This window comes from Aplidium turbinatum, chromosome 1 (assembly GCF_918807975.1).
Source record: "Aplidium turbinatum chromosome 1, kaAplTurb1.1, whole genome shotgun sequence".
Classification (NCBI taxonomy): Eukaryota; Metazoa; Chordata; class Ascidiacea; order Aplousobranchia; family Polyclinidae; genus Aplidium; species Aplidium turbinatum.
In genome coordinates, this window is record NC_137472.1 from 50,747,442 (window position 1) to 50,770,482 (window position 23,041).

Genomic DNA, 23,041 nt, shown 5'->3' on the forward strand with positions numbered 1-23,041 from the left:
TTCATATACCTGAAGCACTTGATGAACATCTAACTAGCCTTTTAAAGCAATAAATTTAAAAAAGAAATACAACTCACGTTGAATGTTACAATATGTTGGAAAATAAAGATCAAAGCGCGGGAAAAAGGTATTTCCAATTAAATACAAAAAAGCACCGTACATCAAACCTCAAACATTCGCCAAAGAATATTATTTAAAGCCATTCTTTCCAATAGCTTTTACTGGTTAAGTTCTCAACAAATAATTTGTGTTTTTAGTCAACAATTTGTATTGCAAATGTTTTAATATTGGAAAAACTAATTGGTAAACAGTTAAAAATTTTAATACGTTAAAAATAACGTTTCATTATCCTACTGGGGATGTCTTTTGTCAACTTATTAATTTGTGGTCAATTTAGCTAGGCTACTGATACTTTGCTGCTCAGGAAACACTTAATAAACACCAGAATACTCAATGGCAGTTGTATGGCCGAATTCACTTTGCTATGCAAGAAAAGCCCAGTTGAACATCATAATTTAGCAAACTATTTGTGGTCTATGTTGTCAGTCGCATCTAATATGTACAAAGCTTTTCAAAAAGAAACTGCTAAGCAGATTAGATGGATCCATGCAAATAGTTTTTGACAAAAAAAGGCTTTTTCTTGTCAAGCGTAAATGCTCACAGTAAAATAATGATAATCACGGCGACCATTCCAGCTTTAGTTACTGAGCATTTGTCCACACTGTTTACTCAAAGCACTATATTTTGAATTTGCATATAATTGCGACTTGTTCAGCTTATTGCATATGAATAAATGGTGTCATAGAAAAAAACGAAGTAGCCTACTTGCAATTATTTAATTATTCTTTTTTGAAAATTTTGTAACGCAAAGATTATGTTGCGATAGCAATAAAATTGAATAAAAGTTGCACAAAATTCAATTGAGTAACTGTATGTTTTACGGTTGAAGTTTTCGTTTTCAGATCAAGTAAAAAAATTATGACTCTGCTATGAGAACTTCGGTTATAGGCAAATTGTTCGTAAGCAATTGTTCGTAAAGCAATTGTTCGTAAGCAATTGTTCGTAAAACAATTGTTTGTAAACTGTTTTTCGTAAAATGAAATCCATAAAACAATTCTTCGTAAAGCATTTCTTCGTATACATCAAATTTTAACTGCATGCACGAAAAAATTCTTTAGGAAGAATTGTTTTACGAAGAATTAATTTTACGAACAATTGTTTTACGAACAATTGCTTACGAACAATTGCTTTACGAACAATTGCTTACAAACAATTTGTCGGACACCGAGAACTTCCACAACTTAAAATACTAAAATTTAGATACTAAAATTTTGAAAAGAAACTATAATCTCTTTAGCCTATTTATAGCCTAAAACTTCTTCTTCTTCTTCTTGCTTATGAGGCAGCAATTCAGGCAACATCTCTCAATTGTTGTAACTAGAGTAATGTTTTCAGACAACAAATCGAGACAGCAATTGTAGCTCACAGAGCCTAAAACTAATGGACTTTCACTGAAATACAATTAGCCAATTCGTGTTTTCTGTACAGAACCAACAAAAATATTAAATTGCGCATCGAACTTCGATAGTTTTCAATTTAAAGGATCTGAAGATAAACTTGTCTTTGACTTTGAAAATAGCCAAAATCCTGACTGTTTATTTCTGAGAAATGTTTCTTATCGCTTCCATAGCCTGCAAAAAGAAAAGCGCTTTGCATGCGTTTGGTAGAATATTAGAATAGACTCAATCAATCTGAAACACTTTGTCAACAATGAGATGGTCTCAAGGATAAAGGATCTATTGTATTAAAAAAATCGGATGCAGCCTGCTTGTTTGCTGTACCAGGTACCTCATGCAAGTTAACTTACGTCTATCTAAAGTCAACATGACATCACCTCATATCAAAGATTTCAATCCATGGCTTTCAAAAGGCTGTAGCCTACTCATCTAAGATATTTTTGTAAGTTTTTGAAACCCTGAATTATGATCTCTTGAAAGCTTGAGTCTATGATCTCTTATTAGAGGACGATGGTTTTAACATGAATGTTTCGCGCAAAGATGCCTGTGCATGGGTTAGATTATTGTGGGCTTGTGTTAGCTCAATCAACTACCACAAAAGACCTTCACAAGCCACAGTTTGTCAAATGGCAAGACAAGCCAAGACGATTCCAACGTGCGACATGCTGAAACTTTCATCAGCGGGCTCTGGTATTGCTATATGTTGTTGAATGGTATAAATATCACTGTCTTACTCTTTAAACGTTATCGTTAATGCGCATGCAAATAAAAAACACCAACATGATTTATGTTCATTTATTAAAAAATATTTACGATCTGATCTGTACAATAGAGCAAACACTCTAATCACTTTGCGGTGATTAATGGTGACATTGTTGTAACAAAATGCCCACGTTGGTGGTTTGCAGTGTTTGATTTGTAACTAAGGCCACATCAAGCTACTGCATGTACAAGGTTGTAAAATACGGTATAGATTACATAATTTGTGTCATGATGACCAAGCACATTTTCACTTAATTCCGTTTTAATGTATTTTATGTTAGGACAAAAACTTCTTGTTTAGAGTAGGCCTTATGTGTGCTATACGGTACCTAATGCTCTATGTTTCTGAAGTAATTAGGATTCAAAAAATATATCCTGGCCATCGCTCGGGTGTCCAATCTTCAAGATTGCACAGCATGTTTGCTGTAGAGCGCAGACGGAGGTCGCAGATGTTGTTTCAATGGGCCACACTTTGGGTATCCCTGGTTTAAATCATCATCCGCTGATGAGATAGGTTTGGTAAAAAGTCTAAAGATTCCCTAAGCAGTATAGGCTAAGCACTAAATAAAATATGACCACTAGTTTCAACCAATATTTCCTTTTTTCTTCGATTTACCGCAGCATGCATTTCGTGCATTTCGTGAATGCATGCCAATATAGCATATATGCCAGTAGCCTATAGCATATAGGCTACGCATGTTAATGAAGCCAATAAGGCATCAAACCAGTGGTAGGCAGGGGTGGATCCAGAAAGTAGTCTAAGAGTGGCGATTTTAACAAAACACACTGATGCGTAAGTCTACTGTACATTAATTCGACCTTTTCAATAGGCTACATCGTGAATTTAGTTACTTTTTAAGAGGGGAGAGCGTCTTCCCAATGATCATTGACGTGTAATCATTGAGTCAGCTGCTCTCATTAACGCTCATTGCTCATGACACTGTGTGTCTTGCCGATACACAGCCTCGTGTTCTAGAGCGGTGTCGGACCGACGTCTTTCCGAGCGTCGCGCAGGCCTTCTACTAGTTGGCCAAACAGAGATATAAGTTGATTGTTGGAAATTTTATCCTCCATCTGAGAAAGCCTTTTTAAAAGCTTAATTCTGGCAATTTCGCACAGTGGTTTTTAAACCATTAAGTCAGGTTCAGTGACAAAGATTGACAGAAGAAATTTTCTGGATGTTGTGGCTCGTAAATTCTTCAATTCTCTGGGTGTCGCTGAATGAAAAATTATCTTCAAAGTGCGTTGGGCAAGTGTAGGCTACACTCCAAGAGTTGCTTAATCTTGATGTGTCTTCGTTCAAAAGCCTATCGTTTACAAGCGTTCAAAAGCTTATGTAACAAAGCTTTCATGGCAATACTAGCAGTAGGCATCCTTCCATCTTTTCAGATGATGGTAGCACTCTGTGTACGGCAGCTTCTCATGTGGCTCTGAAGCCCAATCCTGGCGTGGCAGTCTCGTCCACAGTTTGGACATATGAAATCAGAGGAGTTCTGAGGCTGCTGTCTCTCTTTTCTTCTTTGTCTTCTTTTCTCTAGTTGCTTCCTCCGCCTCGACTGACCCTTTGCTAGACCCGCACTGACTTCGTAGCGCTATCTGTTGCGGTTTGCTGCGATCAGTTTCCAGATGGCAGGGTCTATGTCAGTTAGCTTCAGGTCTCGTTTGCAAACTTCTCTGTAACGCAGTGCAGGTCGTCCTACTGGGCGTTTCCCTGTGGCAAGTTCACTGTACAGAATGTCCTTTGGAATGCGCCCATCCTTCATTCTGGATACATGCCCCAACCAGCGTAGACGTCGCTGGCAGAGGAGAAGGTGCATTCTCAGGGAGCAAGAACGTTCCAGAACAGTGGTGTTGGGGATTCTGTCCTTCCAGGAAATACCAAGAATCCGCCTAAAGCAACGAAGGTGAAAGCTTTCGAGGCGGTTTTCTTGTCTGACATAAGTGGTCCAGGACTCACTACCGTACAGCAGAGTACTCAGAACACACGCACGGTACACTTTGAGTTTTGTGTTAAGTGTCAAAAGATTATTGTCCCACACTTTCGCCCCGAGTTGAGTCATCACTCCTGCAGCCCTGGCTATCCGTCTGTCGATTTCCTTAGGCTATCTAAGGACAGGTTGCTGGTGACCGTTGAACCAAGGTAGGTGAAGTGGTCTGTCACTTCGAGCACTTCTAGTCCTATGGTGATGACAGGTGGCTTGAGGACATCTTGGCCCATGACTACTGTTTTCTTGATACTGATGGTCAGTGCGAATTTCTTACAGGCGTGTGAAAACTGGTTGAGCAACAGCTGCAGCTCGTACTCGACGTGTGCTGACAGTGCTGCGAGCAACAGCTGCAGCTCGTGCTCGACGTGTGCTGACAGTGCTGCGTCGTCGGCAAACAACAGTTCTCTGATCAGCACTGTACAAACCTTTGTCTTGGCTCTAAGTCGGGCCAGGTTGAACAGTTTCCCATCACTGCGGGTGTGTAGGTGGACTCCTTGTGTGGTGTGACCGAATGCAAAGTTCAGCAACAGAGAGAAGAAAATCCCAAACAAAGTCGGCGCAAGGACACATCTTTGTTTCACACCAGACCGAATTGCAAAGGGTTCAGAGGTCTCCCCGTCATAGCTGACCACACCCTGCATGTCCTTGTAGAAGGAGATGATGATGCTAAGCAGCTGTGGGGACAGCCAATCTTCTGCAGTAGCTGAAATAGGCCTCTCCTGCTGACAAGGTCAAAAGCCTTCGTCAGGTCAATAAAGGCAATGTACGGCCTCTGCTGCTTACGGCACTTCTCTTGAAGCTGTCGTACGGAGAAAATCATGTCTGTTGTGGACTTCTGGGCGCGGAACCCGCACTGAGATTCAAGGTAGACCTTGTCGGCCAATACTTGAAGGCGCCTAAGGACCACTTTGGCAAAGACTTTTCCTACGATGCTAAGCAGAGAGATACCTCTGTAGCTGTTGCAATCAGTGCGATCCCCCTTGTTCTTGTACAGAGTAATGATCTTGGAGTTGCGCATGGACTACGGTACTTGGCCTCTTTCCAACAAAGACGCAGTAACTCGTGCAGTGGTTTTAGCAGGACAGGTTTCCCTTAAGAATTGCTTAATCTTGATGTGTCTTCGTTCAAAAGCCTATCGTTTACAAGCGTTCAAAAGCTTATCCAACAAAGCTTTCATGGCAATAACTTACTACACAAAGTACATAATCAGGCTTTGGTAGTAGCAGATCCAAGAGAGGCACTTCGTCACGTGCCCATCAAAACCTAAAAAAATGCAATGTCTCCAAGTAGAAGCATTGCTCACACAGCAAGACTAAGCCGAAAATTTGATTACTTTTTATATTGTAGGGCAGTAGGCTACATTACAAATACGTACGCGTAGCCTACCTTAGCCTACGTAGTTCTCAAACCATGAATTACAAAGGGATTTGACGAATTGCAAGGAAATTATCAAAGAACTAAGAGCAAGGCTAGATTAGAAGTAAAACGTGAAAGTCACTTCTTCAAAAAAAAGGAAAACTTTTGCCCTTGGTAAAAAAGGCTTTAAAAAAGCGATTATAGAAGAAGACTAGGCAGCCTACGTTGGACGGTTTTTCCAAATATCCTTGCTGCTGCTACCAGTAGGCTAAGTTAGCGGATCTAGAAAAAAAAATTAAGGGAGAGCACCAGATTCAATAAAATAAAATTTGGAAGACAAAATGGTCAATGAAAAAATTGCGGTCCGAAAAACAAAATATGGTAGGAGGTTTGCAAGGGGCAAGCAAAAAAACACCGTGAAACACCTTTTAGGGGAGACCGGGGATAGCTCGGACTATTTTTTGAAAACAGCCCATATTTTTTTAAATTACACAGCAAGTTCGTAAATGTTATTTTGTTGTAAACCTTAACGCTTTGCCAAAGAAGGGTAGGAGTATCGTTTGTTTCAGCAAACCGGAAATGCTTGTAAAAAGCATAATTTCTACGGTCCTCAAATGTCCGCAGTCACCCCGGTACAGGGGTAATTTCAGATATGCCTGGGGTCATCTCGGACAGCAATTTTATGCAGAGGTTTTGAGTTGATTTGACAGTTAATACAGAATAAGGCAAACCGGGGCGTGTTGTCACAAGGGGCGTGTTGTCACAGCAATTTTTTTTGTACTTGCACTGACTGCTTCGAGTCTATATTTGTAGCGCGTGCTTCGTTAAGAGTCATCTTCATTTTGAGGTTAGCAAATTCAAGAAAAAACAGCAGGTTTAGCTTAAATTAAATTATTATCCAAAATTTTCATCGATGTAAATTTCACTAACTTTTCAAAATTGTGTGACGCTTTCGTAAGAGCAGTCTGACCGCAAGTTTGAAATCAGTTTTATAGCTTATTATGTTAGGAGTTTAGCTGACACTTTTGAAGTTAATAGCGTGCCTTTTCTAGCCACCATTAAAACTTTTGTCTGACTGCGTACGTCGGGGCTAGTTGTCACAGCTGTGACAACACGCCCCGACGTTCAAGTTTAATACAAGAATATTAATAAATTTCATTGAAACATTCCAAACAATTTCAAAAACTGGGGACTTCACCCCCATCAAAACAAGCCTTGTTTAATTTACAGATTTTTCTATTAACTTTAGTGAAAACGTAACGCCAAAGTGTTAAAAAGTACATTTTAGGATTTCAAACCATAAATGTTATTAACACAATTTTAAGAGGGCTCTTTTTACTAAAATTTGGGCGGAGGCCCCACATGGACTTGATGCGGCACTGGTTAGCAGGTTTTAAGTTACTGCAAACGTGCAAAAGAACAGTTGTAATCTTGTGACAACACGCCTCATGCTTTGTGACAACACGCCCCGTGCAGGGGCGTGTTGTCACAATTTTTTTTTTTTACAAAAATTTAATTTTCTTGAAATCCTTTTGCGGTTAAAAAGTTTAACTAGTAACAAAAGCAAGTGTAAGTGGACAGTGTACGAATGATATAACCAAATCACTTGCATTGTATAGCCTATAGCAAAAGCACAAATCGAAAAACCCCAAACCTGTGACAACACGCCCCGGTTTGCCTTATTTGTTTTTCTTTTTTCTTTTTTTCTTCCAAACCATTGTCTTTAAAATCCAATAAATTATTTAAAAGACCTAAAAATAAAATTTTGTTTAAGTTTGATTTTTTCCACGGAGATACTTCGGCCATTGTGTCCGAAGTATCCCCGACCATGTGACTGCAGGTAAATGAAAAAAATTTGGCTACCTGATTAACTGCTGGTCAAAATCATCACTTGCTTATCCGAGTATTGCTTTCTAACTACAACCTCAATCAATAAAAAGTTTGTTTTGGTTAACTGCAACGGAATTATGACCTTACACGTACAATTTTAAAATCTTGATATCACTGATAAAATTACTTTTTCGGCCTCAACTTTCTAAGAAAACTAGACATACTCGCAAACTTTATCCTGATTTATAATGGAGCCACAAAGCTTTGGTAAACGTGATTTAACAATACTCTACTGTGACGTCAAATGTCTTATCCGAGGTATCCCCGCGTCCGAACTATCCCCGGTCTCCCCTACATATGATCACAATACCGGTAGGCCTTTGTAGGCTATGACGTTTGAGGTGCATATTGGTAATGCATTTGTTTTTCACATGTAAAATGTAGGCCTGTCCGTTTATTATTACATCATCAACTTTCAAATTCGATTTTATCTTAGGCTTACGGCTAGCAAGTAGTTATTTCGATGACGTGGATTCGATTTCCACATTTACCCTTTTTTCTTTTGTAATTACCACATAAAGTTCAAAACAAGGATTAAATCTCTGGCTGAGTGCTAGATGGGTCATAATTGGACGGTAGCCTCATGGCATGTTCTGATTGGTTGACGGCTTCATTGGGGTCTGGCAGAATTTCTTCATGTTAAAGTGGCTTTCTCTCGTCACCGCTGCTTCGCATCCCTTTAGTTCAGTGGTTCTCAAACTGGGGTCCGCGGTCCTTTTGGGGTCCGCGAGATAATTTTCTGGGACCGCGAAGTACCTTCCAAAAAAATTAGCACAATCCCGAAGAAAAAAATATTGTGGAAAGTAAAAATTTTCAGGCAACTTATTTTCCAAACCAAAGTTAAAAGATATATTTTAGTAAGCTGACTTGGCATCCCTCCACACAGTTTTTGAAGCTTGGCTTTTCGTTTGATTGTGATAGCTTTTGTTTCGTTTCTATCGCCTTTGTGACATCAAGGAGTGCATAGTGGTGACGTACTCCTACAACACTACACTCCTGTTTACCAGATCAAGAACAGAATTACGAAATATCGTCATCATCATTTTCAGCCCATTTTCAACTTTTTAACTTTACTAATTGAATTTTTAACTTAAATTTGAGTACAAAAACTGAAAATGGCTCACCTCGAAAAAAATTAAGATTCAATGATTCCTATGTTCAATTTGGTTTCACTATGATACATTCTGGAGAAAAAGAAAAGCCGCAGTGCGTGCTATGTTGTAAAGTTTTAGCAAGTTCTGCTCTAAAACCTAGCAAGCTGAAAAGACATTTGGTAACACATCATCCAGATTATCAAAAAAAAGACACAGATTTTTTTAAACGGCAAGCTAATAATTTAGTTAGGTTAAGATTTGATAGCACTAGTGATCAATGGAAGGAAAATAGTAGTAGTAGTAGGCATCCTTCCATCTTTTCAGATGATGGTAGCACTCTGGGTACGGCAGCTTCTCATGTGGCTCTGAAGTCCAATCGTGGCACAGTCTCGTCCACAGTTTGGACATATGAAATCAGAGGAGTTTTGAGGCTGCTGTCTCTCTTTTCTTCCTTGTCTTCTTTGCTCTAGTTGCTTCCTCCGCCTCGACTGACCCTTTGCTAGACCCGTACTGACTTCGTAGCGCCATCTATTGCGGTTTGCTGCGATCAGTTCCCAGCTGGCAGGGTCTATGTCAGTTAGCTTCAGGTCGCGTTTGCAAACGTCTCTGTAACGCAGTGCAGGTCGTCCTACTGGGCGTTTCCCTGTGGCAAGTTCACTGTACAGAATGTCCTTTGGAATGCGCCCTATCCGTCCTATGGAATGGAAGGAAAATACTGCAGGGATAATAAGGGCCTCATACGAAGTTGCAAGAAAAATAACTATCGCTAAGAAGCCTCACACCATCGTAAAACAACTGATCTTGCTGCCTTGTTGCCAAGTTATTTTATCAAACCTTTTGGGAGAATCTGAAGCAAGTGTCTCTGTCAAACGACACTGTGAGTAGGAAAATATCTGAGCTATCGGAAAACATTTTGTCGCAGGTGGTGTCAAAGATACAGAAGTCAATGTCACATGGATACCTAGCTCAAAACATGTTGAATTTAATGCATAATTAATATCAAGATCATATTGAACCAAACGGAACCTAACATAGAACTGATAACACCCAAGCAGGTGCACCTATTTTAGGGAACGTTCAAATATTACGTAACGCTTTTTTTCCGAATTTTTGACCCCCCCTCCCCCATGTAACGCCAACGTAACGCTTTTTTCAATCCCCCCCTCCCCCATGTAACGCTTTTTCACTACGAATTCAGCACAAAAAACTACCATTCCGTACTCGAAAGCGTTACGTAACGTTTTGCTTGAACCCCCTCCCCCCCGATGTGACGCTAACGTAACGCTTTGCATAAACCCCCCCTCCCCCTCGAAGACGTTACGTAATATTTGAACGTTCCCTTACTGACGTGTGCATTTTTAATTGCATGTAACAAATAAATTACTATTATTTACCGTTTTTACGCTAATTTGCCTTAAGTTTTTGGTGGACCGTGAGTCGTTGAAAAAAATCGCAAGGGGACCGTTCAACAAATTTTTTGAAAAAGTTTGAGAACCACTTCTTCTTCGTCGTACTCGTATGAGCTGTTCTTAATCTGGACTATATGTTTGGGCATGATGTCATCAGCCACTCGACAGTCTCGTCATCCAGGGCCTTCAGTCCAAGCGCTCCATGTGGTGGTTGATGGATTGGGCAGTCATGGACGACATGATCTACTGTCTGGTCTGTGGCGCCACACTCGCATCCCGGTGAGGGAACCAGGCCCCATTTGCACATGTCTGAACGAAAGCGACCGACGCCGGTTCGTAGGCGGTTAAGCCGGACCCACGCAAGTCTTGCGAGGGACATTCCCGGAGGGTGGGGATCGACGTCGGGTAGGAAATCACGGAGTCGGGAGGTGTTGTTTTGCCACTCCATGTTCCATGTGTAGTTCGTCCAGTGTGCCGCACTTATTCCAAGATCTTCAACGTTGTTCAGAAGCTGTCGTGCGGCTGGCACAAATGGGCGTCTTGATTTCGGTCGCTGCTGTCCTCCAGGTAGGCGCTGGAATGTACTGTGGAGGAGGTGGTCGGGGTCCAGTGCGCGACGAGCAAGGGAAATCATGGCTCCTTTACGGCGAAGCTCAGCAGGTTGGATGCCTGCAAGGATGGGAAGGCAGTCCGTTGGAGTGGGACGCAGGCATCCATTCACAGTGCGTCATTGATGGCGGTGTCAATGTGGCGGGTGTGAGAGCTGCGGCACCACACTGGTGCGCAGTACTCAGCGGTAGAATGGACAAGGGCCAAGGTAGCTGTGCGAAGGGTTTTCGCATCAGCTCCCCAGCCGGAACCCGCCAGCCGCCTCAAAAGTGCAACGCGCGCAGATAGTTTTTTGCGCAGTGACTCCAGGTGTCGTCGGTACGTGAGTGACCTGTCCAGGGTTACGCCGAGGTAGGTGGGTTCGGCGCAGTAGGGGAGGTGTTCGTCATCGGTGGTAATGTTGATCTCACGTTTTGCTTCCTTGTTGTTTAGGTGGAAGGCCGCCGACACTGTCTTTGCCTTGCTGAGCTGTAGCTTCCATTTCTGGAGATATGTTGATATAGCTAGGTCCTGGCTTAGGTTCCTCTCCATTGACTGCCAATCTCCGGCTGGATGCAGGAGAGCCAGATCGTCTGCGTAAGCATACTTCCTGGAGATGGTGTCAGGCAGGTCATAGATGTAAGTGTTAAAGAGGAGGGGAGCCAGGACAGAGCCCTGTGGGACGCCGTTCCTGAGTCGACGTAGTCTACTGTCGGCTGCGTAGCCGAGTGGTGAGAACGTCTGCGCGACGTTCGAAAGGACGTGGGTTCGACACCGCTTCAGAGCACGCGGCTGTGTCTCGGCGAAACACACTTAAAGGCAAGCCAAAATAAGGGGGAGCAGCTGACTCGAAGACTATATGTCACTTCGCTGCCTCCTGTCGTCTGTTGTATCGCATCTGTGATCGCAGTGTACTATGTTATCCCTTTGAGGACCATAAACTTTTGAGACCTGTTTTATTGTAATATTGATGATTTTTATTACAAGTTTATCACATTAAAGAGGTATTTGAAAAAAGATTAATTTTTTTTTATTTCAAATAGAAGTTACGCTGTGGTACATATGTGTACCATTGGTCCTTAAGGGTAATGTGTTTAGTATCATTGCTAATATGGATTTACACAGTGGCGGCTGGTGCTGTTTGTGAGCACTGGGGCTGTATTGAATAGTTGGGGGGGAGGCGAAGCCTGCCGCTGAGTTCGCCGAAGGCGAACGACATCGCGGAGGGTCTGGGTGGTCTCCTCCCAGAAAAATCACATTAAATTTGGTGCGTTCTGAGCATGTTTTTACCCCAAATTTTGAAAAAATGCATTCAAACTTTGTTGAAAACTTGATATTCCTAAGCTGTATTTTGAAAAACCTAATAGTATTGCTTTGGTGACAAACTTTACTAGTAGGCCTATTGAGCTTAGTCTTGACTAGCCTAGCCGTTGCATGCAAGGTTCAAGTGATTTTGAGATGCCCCAGGCTGGACTAGCACTTCCTATAACCTGTTGAATACCTTAACTCTACAGCTAACACTTCTACATTCATGGCTCATCGCTACTTTGCGAAATAAAAACTAACTTCAAAAAGTCTGTAAAGTTATTTGGTTAGGTGGGCTGTTTTCAGAGGCTCACACGGCGACGACGACGCAAATCATAATTGCTTGTACAGTAGGCCTATTGGCATAATTTGCGCCAAATTATAGACATTTTTCAACCGGAAGTAATACTATCAGTTAAATTTACCTTTGCATGTAGAGTTAAAATACATTTCTAAAATATTACGTGTTATTTATATTAAAATTTCACAAGAACAGTCTTAATTTTTAAGTTTTTCCCACATCACTATATCCCTCCATTAGACTAATAGAATTTACCCTTCAGGACCTTTGGTACATATGTGTACCACAAAAGTTTAGCATTGTCTAGCAACATGTTTTTTAATTTTTTTATGGTTTTACTGATGGGATAAGTCAGATTAATCACTAAACATTGATGTAGAATAAAACTTATATTTTATTTTTATTTTTTACTTGTCTTGTTGATCTTTCGAAGTTTACCGCTTCAAACCCTGACCAATTCACCAAACAAAACCAGTTAAAGCAAAGCTAAAACAAAATGCAATTTCCAATTTTTTTTTATTTATAAATAGATTATCTATTTAAGAAACGTTTAGAGACAAATACTTTTTGATAACTACAAGAAAATGATTAGAAATCGTGGAAAAAGTTTATGGTACACATATGTACCAACGGTTCTCAAAGGGTTATCGCAATGGGCGCAAATAAAAGCATCATTATTATATTATTATTATACTTCGTCGGCCGCTACCGGTGGAAAGGGTAAAGCTGCGGTTTTGCACAAGTTCCATAATCATATGGACCATGTGCCTGTCAGGAAGGAGACGGAGTAGTTTGCAGGTAAGGCCGCTGTGCCATACAGTGTTGTAGGCAGCCGTGAGATCGACAAACACGGCGCCAGCCTTCTTTTTTGCCGAGAAGCTGTCCTCGATGTCTTGGGTCATCAGAGTGACCTGGTCTACAGTTGATCTGCTTTAGTTGAGAACCACTGCTTTAGTTGATCACCCAAATATCAGAAATTTGTCTCGGTTTTAATTTCATGAGGAACTGTCTTCGCAAACATTATCTAAATCTTTTCCTTTATCACATTTCCTACAAACAAAACACTTTACCAAGCTTGGTGTTGCTCTCCTCGTATCGACAAATCTTGCATCGTTTTGGCAATTTATTATGGCTTTTCTTTAATAATGTCCTATTTTTGTCACTCCACAACAACTAGGTCTTATGGTTGGTTTTGAGTGTTTATTCTCGGACTGACAAAGCCTTGATTGTTTATTTCTGGTAGTTCCGCATACTTGTAAAGGCTTTTTACGCAGGGCCGGTTACCGAGCTTGGCAGAGTGAAGTTTTCCGATTGTTGCCGGGGAATTATTACATTCACTAGGTGCCGCTGAATGGAGCAGTCCTGGAAATGCGCTGCTCAAGCGCAAACGCCGAGAGTCTAACTTGCGCCGCGTTATCTTGAGCCGGGCGCGTAACCAGGGCCGGATTTAGCTGATGGGGGGGGGGCGCTCTCGTGCAAAACACACCTCTACGGGTATAGTAGCAATAATAATCCAGCACTGCACAGCATTTTGCAGAAACTTTAAAATGCTGAAAGAAAAGATAACACAAAATCACATTTTTACACGTAGGGGGGGCCCGGGGCACCCTCTGACCCCCTAAATCCGGGCCTGCGCGTAACCACTGAGCTAACGACTTCATTTTTAATGTTATACTGTATTGAGGTTTACAACGTCATTACATTTTTTACCCGATTTATTCTTACTGCGTTACGCCAGAAAGAATACTATTGAAACGATACCGTTTTTAAAGTCTTCGGTTTGACCGGTCCTGAAGCCACTCGACCTGGTTTTTTTCTTTCTAAAACGGAGTGTAGTACGGGATTGGCGTTTTGCCAACATCGTGGTTGGCCGGCTTGATTAAAAGCGAGCGATGCATTTAATATTGCAAGCAACCTTTCAATTACTTTGATAGAGCGTGGCAGTCTTATGTTTGGAACTGTGTATGGTAGGCCTACTATGTAACCTATTGCCATTGTTTTGTCGTTACCAGGTACTTGTTTTTGTATTTTAGTAAATAAAAACCTCAATTAGGCGTTTTAATGCTTCACACAATTTTTAACTATCGCGCATTTTCCTTTCGTCAAATCTAGTCACTGTCCAGTAAACTTCACATTTTGTCGGATGATATTGAACACAGACGCTGTGTTTCCTTAATTTGTATTGGTGATGAAATCACTTAATCGAAAAGGCCAAAGCCCATATCATCGTCAGATTCTTCTTCGGATTCTTCTGCTGGTTTTGCCTCTTCCTTCTTATCCTCCTCCGCTGCCGCCGCAGGAGCAGCCACAGCAAATGCAGTTGGATCGGCCAAGTACTCTTTCATCTGAAGAAAATTAAGACTTTCTGAAATCGACTGTACGTACAAAACACAAACGAATCTGAACACACACTTGTGTTGATCAACAAGAAACGCTTTACGTATTTTAAACATAAGCGAGTTTTTAAATCACAATTTTTATTTCCCTGTGAGATAACTGTCATCATCACTGCAAAACGAGACAGAAGTAACAGGGATTTGTCATATTATAAGCTTAGAGGATAGAAAACGTTGTACCTTTTCAGCTTCTGGAAAAGTGATGTCCGTTTCAGCAGCAACGGCGAGCAAGTTCTTGAATCCGTTGATCATAGAATGAGGCACAGATGCGACAGTTGGATAGCCGATTGCGAGAGAGACCGCAGCGATATTTCTCACGCCATCCAAGAACTTGGTACGCATATCGTCGTCCGTGATGTCGAGGATGTACGGACTGAAGCACGTCCCCTGGTCGTATACTAAAAAGCAAATGCCACGTTGTCGCGACTAGAATTTCAAACACAGATGATACACGCAAAGATAAAAAACAAACCTTGTTCCAATTCAAGACCATAAGTAAAAGGAGAGATCTTAAGCATATTCAACAGCGTTGCATCGGAGGCGCCCACCTTGTCACCAGGCTTCAACAGATGCACGTTGCTCTGAAAAAAAAAAAAAACAGTGGAAGGTTAGCAGACGTCACTGGGGTCAGAACAATCGCAGAATTAGCAAATTAGCAAGTGTAGCACAGCGAACTTCCACTTTCCCCACAACGAAGAACGCGGATCGGTATATCCCGTGCATTTCTCTATCATTTAAGCAAAGCTATGCCACTACAACAAGCGACATAGCACTAGAAAATGAATGTACAATAAGAAAATAAATCACCAAGACGAAATGTAACACTTACCACAATTTCAATTGTTCCTCTCGAAATTTTGGTTGGAATTGAAAGAGCTTGGAAGAAAGATGTTTTTTCTGGTCCAAGGCCAGTGTTTTGAGCAGGGATGATGACATCATTAGGGGCGATGGCGTTAGCTCTAGCAGGAGCTGCCACCTACAAGTAACGTTGATATTAAAATGGCAAAGTGCAGAACATTAATAAGCAACTTTAAAGTAAGACAAAATTTGTACTAAGTTGAAGAGCTCAGACAGACCAAAAGGACAGATGGTTTCACAAGCTATGGCCACATCAGTGGGTTCAGCTATTTCTAGCGTCTGACGTGTAATGCCATGCTGTCAATACAAGTGTTGTCATCATTGCTCTACTAGCATGCTCCATTGCTCCGCTCTTCTTACTTACTTTGTTGGCCAACAGCATGTCTCTAACATCAGTCAATTCTTCATTAGTGAATACCAAACCAACGTTTCCCTTTATGTGCGGAAGAAGTCTGAAATCCAGATACTGACATTGACATTTCATTTTACATACACAAAATAACTTGTCAAGACAAACAAGGAGAATAAACTTTCATTTTTAGTACAGTCACAGTTATCAATAGAGATGAACTTGTGGCAATGGAATACATGTCAAAAATACACTAAAAACACAACACGTTAACCACTTGGCTTACCAACTATTTTCAAGACGGTGGCTATAGAAAATGTCTATTTTTTGATACATTGATATGGAACATTGGCTCTCCAGCACAACCAGCAGTGGATATAACAATGATAGATTGTATATGATGCTATTGATTTAAAACTACGATTAAATAGTTCATTCGAGCATATGCAAGCGTTTTTATCCTAAAACGAGTTAACTTGGGATAGTAAGACAAGTGGATAAAAGGCTTTTTTAAAACATTCAAAAACGTAAAAATAAAAAAACTTTATACTGGATCAACAAAACTGCAAAGCAGACCTTTCCACATCAGGATTGTTGGCAATGTGACCTTTAATAGCCTTTCGCATCATTGTATTTTTCCCCATCAATATCACTGCCTTGTCTCTCATGGACGCACGAATCTGCTGCATTTGCTTGGAGCTCACATTGTCAGCTCCAACGATAAGACACTTTGGAAACTCATCCAGCAGTTTCTAAAAAGTATGGAATTTAAAATCTAGGCAGTTTACATTATAATAAAAGCAGTTACCAATAAAGCATAAGCTCAAGGTACAGTACTGGACATATTTATACAATCAGTTGAGTGTGTATGAGATCAACTTTTCAATGGAAGAAAACCTTGATAGAAGACCACTCATCTGCTATTCATTCTTAGTCGGGAACAGATTTATCTAACAATTTTACATTCATGGTATTAAAAATGAAATAAAAAAGGCATGATTGGATGTTGGGACACGCTTTTAAAACTTCAGATTAAATTACAGAAAGTAAGGTTTTTTTAACTTGATGATTTACCAAAAGTATCCTACTTGAGAAAGAGAATTTATTTAAATTTATAGTAATAAATGTTTTACTAAATAAAAGATGTCTAGCAGTAGTTGTTCGGCTACTGAAGCTATGATAAAAACTCGTTAAAGTGCATTTTTCAAGTTTTTTATATATTTGATAAAAGCTTTCTGAACAATCCATTTTTCTTCTTTAAAACTTAAAGCAAAAATACACCCAATATGCTAGTTTTTTTGGTCATTGATCGATCTTTAGCAAATTGTCGGAAAAAAATAGTCCCCTTGGTCAAAATTCCCAAAACATCCGGCTTGCAATGTGCAAATAATAGTCAACTTGTAAATGTATAAAAAAAAGTGCGCTCCGGTCATAGTTTTCTTAACCGATCAGTTGCTTTGAAGCAGATGGAGTCACTAGTCAGGAAATATAACAGCATGGCGTGTCAAGCATACTGGATTCGTTACGAAGCTTTATTGTTCTTGCCCCAAAACACAACAATCTCTGCAATGCCCAGTTGGTGTCTGTTACGTTCGATAGGCGAAGAAATACAATGTAAATGATTTACCTTTTTACCACTTGAAAGAAGATTTATTTATCAATGGAGTAAAATCACAGGGGTTGGATCATGTTGTAAGCTTGATTGGAATTCTTCAAAATTAAATTGCTGTAAATTTATAAGACAGCGGTTTCTCCTTTTGAAAGTTGTTCTAATGTTTTGCAATGTTGAAAAAACTTAAAACTGTTGTGATAAAAGTTTATTTCGTAAGGAAACAAACCTTTTTGTTGATATTTCATTTGCACAGCAAACAGCATAGGCTAAAGCCACAATATTTGCTGAATTTATGTTAAAGATATATGCACTTGCAGTAGTAGCTAAATTCAGCAATTGATACACCAGAAATAAAAATATTATTCAAAAGGTCTTGACTTTCGATTAAGCAAACCAATCACAGTGTCACAAAAAAGTTGTAAAATAAATCAAAAAAAGTAGCTATATATATATGTTTGGCTGTGACTTTTTTTGCGAACATCTTGTGCTATTTCGATATCTATATGAAAGTACAAAATTGATTTTTAGTGGGATTGTCTTAAGAAAAAGTAATACCAGGATTTATTTTTTTAAAAACTTTGAAATTTTGAACAGTCAAACAACCACAAGAGCTTTAACGAGGTTTATTCGTAAAATACGATTCAAAGAAACATCTTCATGCAAACAATTTTACTGGCTTGTAACATCACGCCTGATGTTTTTCACAATAGCCACTGGCTATATTATTTGACCAAGTGGCTATTTTTACACACATGTTGCCATGGTTGCTTGTGACAGGTGTTGCCAGAGTTAGGATTAACTTTTCTCAAATTAGGGTAGAACTCCTTATCTGGCAACGCTATTGAGGCTATTATTACACTATATAGTGTACATATAGCTACAGCCATTATTTAAGATCGATTATAACATTTTAGCAAGGACAAAAGACAGACTTCGATTTCTAGGTAAGCAATTTTAGGGCTTTTTAGACTAGCAGATGACTAAATAGCTATAAAAAACATTTGAATACAGTAGCAGAAAAAACAACTGCAATAAATTGAAATGGTAGGAACTTTTTAAGTGAATACTGACAAATGAACAAAATGCTTCAGCAAAAACAAAAACCCAGACAGTATGTACATGATTTACGGTAATAATTCAAACTACCGGTACTTCAGCAATTATTTCTTAATTCAACGTACCACAACTTTCACGAAATAAGCAGCCTTCCATGCTTTTCTGTCTTCCCTAGGCATCTTTGAGTGCTTAAGGATTTCCAAAGTGGTTTAAAGACGTACGTGTAAAAAGCCTGCAATTGCACAATTTGTACAGTAAGCTTGCCAATATACCAATACATATAGTATAACAAAACACACAGCCACACGTATCGCATGTCAACTTCGGTGCAAATAAACATACACAGGGTTGTTAAAAATCTTTGTACATCAGACTTGAACTAGAATTTTTGTAGTCTTTGAAAATTACCGTAGATTAGAATTTAAACTAGATTAGAATAAGTTGGACGCAGTTGTCACATACCGGTATTTTTTTTAGTTGGATGAAAACTCCAATGTGGCAACTTAGGATCAAGTGTCATTCCACCATCACAGCGCCAAAACCACTTACATCATAATATTCATTGTAACATCACACGTCAGTGATTTGATTATTTAATCGAATTTTTTATGACTTTGCTGCTCAAGGGATGAAATGACACTTTGATTATTTTATTGCATTTCCTTTGTATAACGTTGATAACAGCGAAGTACCCTTACATTTGTCAAAAAATACTGTTAAGACAAACTAAAATTTTTAGCAAAACTGGAGATTGGATAAGAACTACTATTAGAGCAAACAAGTTTTTACCGTATTAGATTAGAATTACCCACATTTCGGTATGATTTATCGAATTAGACAGAAAATTCTAGAATTTATCGAATTAGACAACTAGAACGAAAAATAACAGATTCTTTCAGATAAAAAAAGCTACACACCTCGTGTGGTTTCAATTAGAAAAGAAGTAAACTACGTTTCCACAAATGAAAAAAAGGAAAAAATCTCGAGTCCAGTATCACTGTTGCGTGAACTTTTTTATCTCTCCAAAATAAAAAAAAGTCATTGTTTGGTTGTTGGTTGTTTTATCCTCGAATTGACAAAGCTTTGATTGGTTATTCTTAGTAGTTTTGCATACTCGTAAAGGCTTTTGACGCAGGGCCGGTTACTGAGATTGGCAGAGTGAAGTTTTGGTTGAAGTGTTGTTGCCGGGGAATTATTCCATCCATTAGATGCCGCTGAATGGAGAGCAGTCCTGAAATGCGCTGCTCAAGCGCACACCCGAGAGTCGAACTTGCGCCGTGTGATCTTAAGCCGGGCGCATAACCACTGGACTAACGGGGAATACATAACTGGTTTCTTCAGTTGTAGCAAGTAAATTTAGTAAAAAATAAGCATAAAGCAATGAAAGACTATGACAGCTATTGAGTCAACGGCTAACCAATCATCATCATCATCATTTTCAGCCTGTGAGAGCCCACTGCAGAGCGTAAGCATTCCCCTTTTCATGCCAATTTACATGATTATGTGCGAGTTGGTACCAATTGGTTGTATTGCATTGTTTGTCAATGTCGTCCCTCCATCTTACTTTTGGTTTTCCTTTTGGTTTCTCGTGGTGTCCATGTTATTAATTTTTTTAGTCCATCTATTGTCCTGATATCTTGCTATATGATCTGCCCAGGACCATTTTAGTTTCTCGATTGTGCTCAATATATCTCGTAATTTCGTTTGATTTCTGATCCATTCGGCAGTCTTTTTGTCTCGCCATGTTTTTGTTTGTTTTTGTTTGTTTGTTTATCTTTATCCTGCATTGCCGGAAAGCGGACTTGAGCGCTATGCATCGGTGTACGCCTTCCGACATACACCTGACCCACGCTGCAGCCGACGGCAATGTCTGTTTCAGGTTGTCTACTCTACTTATGACTTAAATTTGGTAGGCTACTACCCATTACTCGAAATCGATCACTGGGTAGAGGCAATTATCGTAAAGTTTCTTGCCCAGAGAAACAACAGCAAGTGCGGGTGGCTGGAGTCGAACATGCAGGCTCTCGACTGCGAGCCCAACGCGCTAACCACTCGGCCACGGCTGCCGACACTGTTAAACCCATCATGATTCGTTCATGTGCTCTCTGCATAGTTCTTAGTTTAAGTGTTAATTTCTTTGTAAGGTTCCAAGTTTCTGCACCATATGTAGCGGTTGGAAGGATGCATTGATCGTAATAGACTAACTAATAGTCTATTTTTATTACTTTGTTAACTGCAACAGGCTAGGGTGGCAGCTGACATAGATGACCTGACAGGTTTTTCGTTGCCATCCTGTTGTGCTGATAGATTTCCTGTTGTGCTGTTGTGCTGATAGATCCTGGTTGTGCTGATCGTTGCCATCCTGTTGTGCTGATAGAATAGTTGTGCTCAATTTGTATGTACTTTTTGTTTGTTTATCGCCAGCAAAACAATAAACTGAACTGAACTAACATTTGTGATATAACAAATTAACAATTAATAATAATAATCAATATATCCATGACAAGCTGACATCTCAAAAACTTTTCATAAAAAACGTTGCAAAAAAAACAAACAAAAGTAGCCACACTTCTTGCTTTGCTAATCTACAACAACTTGTTTGTGGTAGTCTGCAGTTTGAAGAACGGAAAAACCTGAAAGTTAGCCCAAGTCAAATGCTACCGATTCTTTTCTACACAGAGCCGAAGAAACCGCATTCAGGAACCTTCAAGCGGAAGGGACCTTGACAAGTAATTTAGCTTTGAACAAAATCAGTTTGTTTTTGTTTTTTTCTCTCCACAAATCTCCCACTTTTGTATCTCATGAATAAAATAAAGAATGCTTTCAAAATATTTTGTTTGATTGTAGGATTTCTTTCGGGGTAGGATTTCTTTCAGGTGTTTTCTTTGCCTATCTTGCTCTTCATGACGAGCTGACGCATCAAGAGTGTTCCTCTAATCCTCTCACGACCAATAGCACTCTTGATAAGCCAACAAGGTCGATCAATATAGGCTAACAACTGTCGTTTTGTTTTGTTTTTTATTTATTTTACTCATCTAAAATTGTCAAAAAAAATTCATTAGCTTTTTTTTGTCTTTTTTCTGAACTTAAAAAAAAAATGTAGCCTATTAATCATTAAGGTGTTGCGAGTTGCGACCGTGCCATATTTTAAACTGATTGTCCTGCTTTTATATCATGCACGTGGCCGAGTGGTTAGCGCGTTGGGCTCGCAGTCGAGAGCCTGCATGTTCGACTCCAGCCACCCGCACTTGCTGTTGTTTCTCAGAGCAAGAAACTTTACGATAATTGCCTCTACCCAGTGATCGAATTCGAGTAATGGATAGTACCAAATTTAAGTCATAAGTAGAGTAGACAACCGGAAACAGACATTGCCGTCGGCTGCAGCGTGGGTCAGGTGTATGTCGGAAGGCGTAGGCCTACACCGATGCAAAGCGCTCAAGTCCGCTTTCCGGCAGTGCAGGATAAATATATGAAAAACAAACGAAAAACAAAAACACGTTATAGGCCTAACGTCCACGCTTTGTCGCTTCTACTGTTTTATAGACATCTGCTATGTTTGGCATATAGCCTTTTTCGTTGAGATGATCAAATTAAAATCAAACGAAACTGAACTGAAAAGAAACAACCGTGAGTAGGCCTAGGCTATATTTTGTTTTATTTTGTTTCCCGTAATAATCAAATGCTTTCTTTTTTAATTTTTTCACGCATTGTATCTGTAGCGCCTGCGGCTTTTAATGCGTTTCCTTGCTTTTTTTGCCGTTGGGAAACCTGTGTTTGTTAGGAATTTGAAACGCTGGCTGGAATTTAGGCGTTTCTTTAAGAATTTGTGTTATTTATTAGGGATTTGAAACGGTAACAGTAATTGTGCGTCCTCTTGCAATTAGCAGTTTGATACACATATACGTAGCTTTACGTCTTTTTAGCGTTGTGTGTCTGCCGCATGCTGCATTGCTTGGAGCATTCTAATCACAGAGCTTCCCTCAAATCGAAGTCACGGTGTTAGTTCAGTTGTGGCTGTAGTTGTAGTTCAATTTTATGTTCTGAATCATAATTTCGATTCAGTTTAATTCATTCTGTTTGTAATCTTAAGTTAGGCATTGTTTGGCTGCAACGTTTACGATCTGGAAGTTTGTTTCTTTTCTTTGCAATAAACTCATACTCGCAGAAAACCAATGTAGCCTATCATTATCTGATCACCCCCGGCCACTGCCATGCTTGTAGACCTCCTCGGGATGTTGCTGTAGCAGTTAGCCTACAGCTAAGAATGGGCGGATGCTCTAGACAATTCGACGTCCGCTACATAGGCTATCCATGAAAAATCTCCTAAAACGAGCCATTTTTTTCACTTTAAATCGGAAAGTAGCGGGTAGCGAAAGTACGACTGCAAGAAATGTAGTGCCTCTCTGCTACCTTGAAAAAAAGTAGGGCCGCTACTGCAACCACTTCTCCAACAAAAATGTAGCTGCGCTGTTTCTACCAAAAAGTAACGGCGCTATAAAAGTAGTGCGCTTCTGCTCACCTCTGTTATTAAGCCCACCTCTGTTATTAAATGAATGGAAA

The 23,041-nt window shown here is 39.9% G+C and overlaps 2 protein-coding genes across 2 annotated transcripts; both read right to left on the bottom strand.

The window, feature by feature from the left end:
- Window positions 1-4,356: 4,356 nt before the first annotated feature.
- On the bottom strand, window positions 4,357-5,285 carry LOC145766830 (uncharacterized). The gene is made up of 2 exons (XM_082578537.1): window positions 5,076-5,285; window positions 4,357-4,989 (listed from the first exon to the last, which is right to left on the bottom strand). The coding sequence occupies exons 1-2, from the start codon at window positions 5,283-5,285 to the stop codon at window positions 4,357-4,359; spliced, it is 843 nt and encodes a 280-aa protein (XP_082434663.1).
- A 9,087-nt stretch (window positions 5,286-14,372) lies between these two features.
- LOC145771250 (large ribosomal subunit protein uL10-like) lies at window positions 14,373-19,419 on the bottom strand. The gene is made up of 8 exons (XM_082582988.1): window positions 19,399-19,419; window positions 18,607-18,713; window positions 16,390-16,565; window positions 15,829-15,916; window positions 15,436-15,582; window positions 15,079-15,187; window positions 14,787-15,004; window positions 14,373-14,555 (listed from the first exon to the last, which is right to left on the bottom strand). Exons 2-8 carry the CDS (start codon window positions 18,658-18,660, stop codon window positions 14,409-14,411), a joined length of 939 nt encoding a protein of 312 aa, XP_082439114.1. The 5' UTR covers window positions 18,661-18,713; window positions 19,399-19,419; the 3' UTR covers window positions 14,373-14,408.
- Between the last annotated feature and the right edge of the window lie 3,622 nt (window positions 19,420-23,041).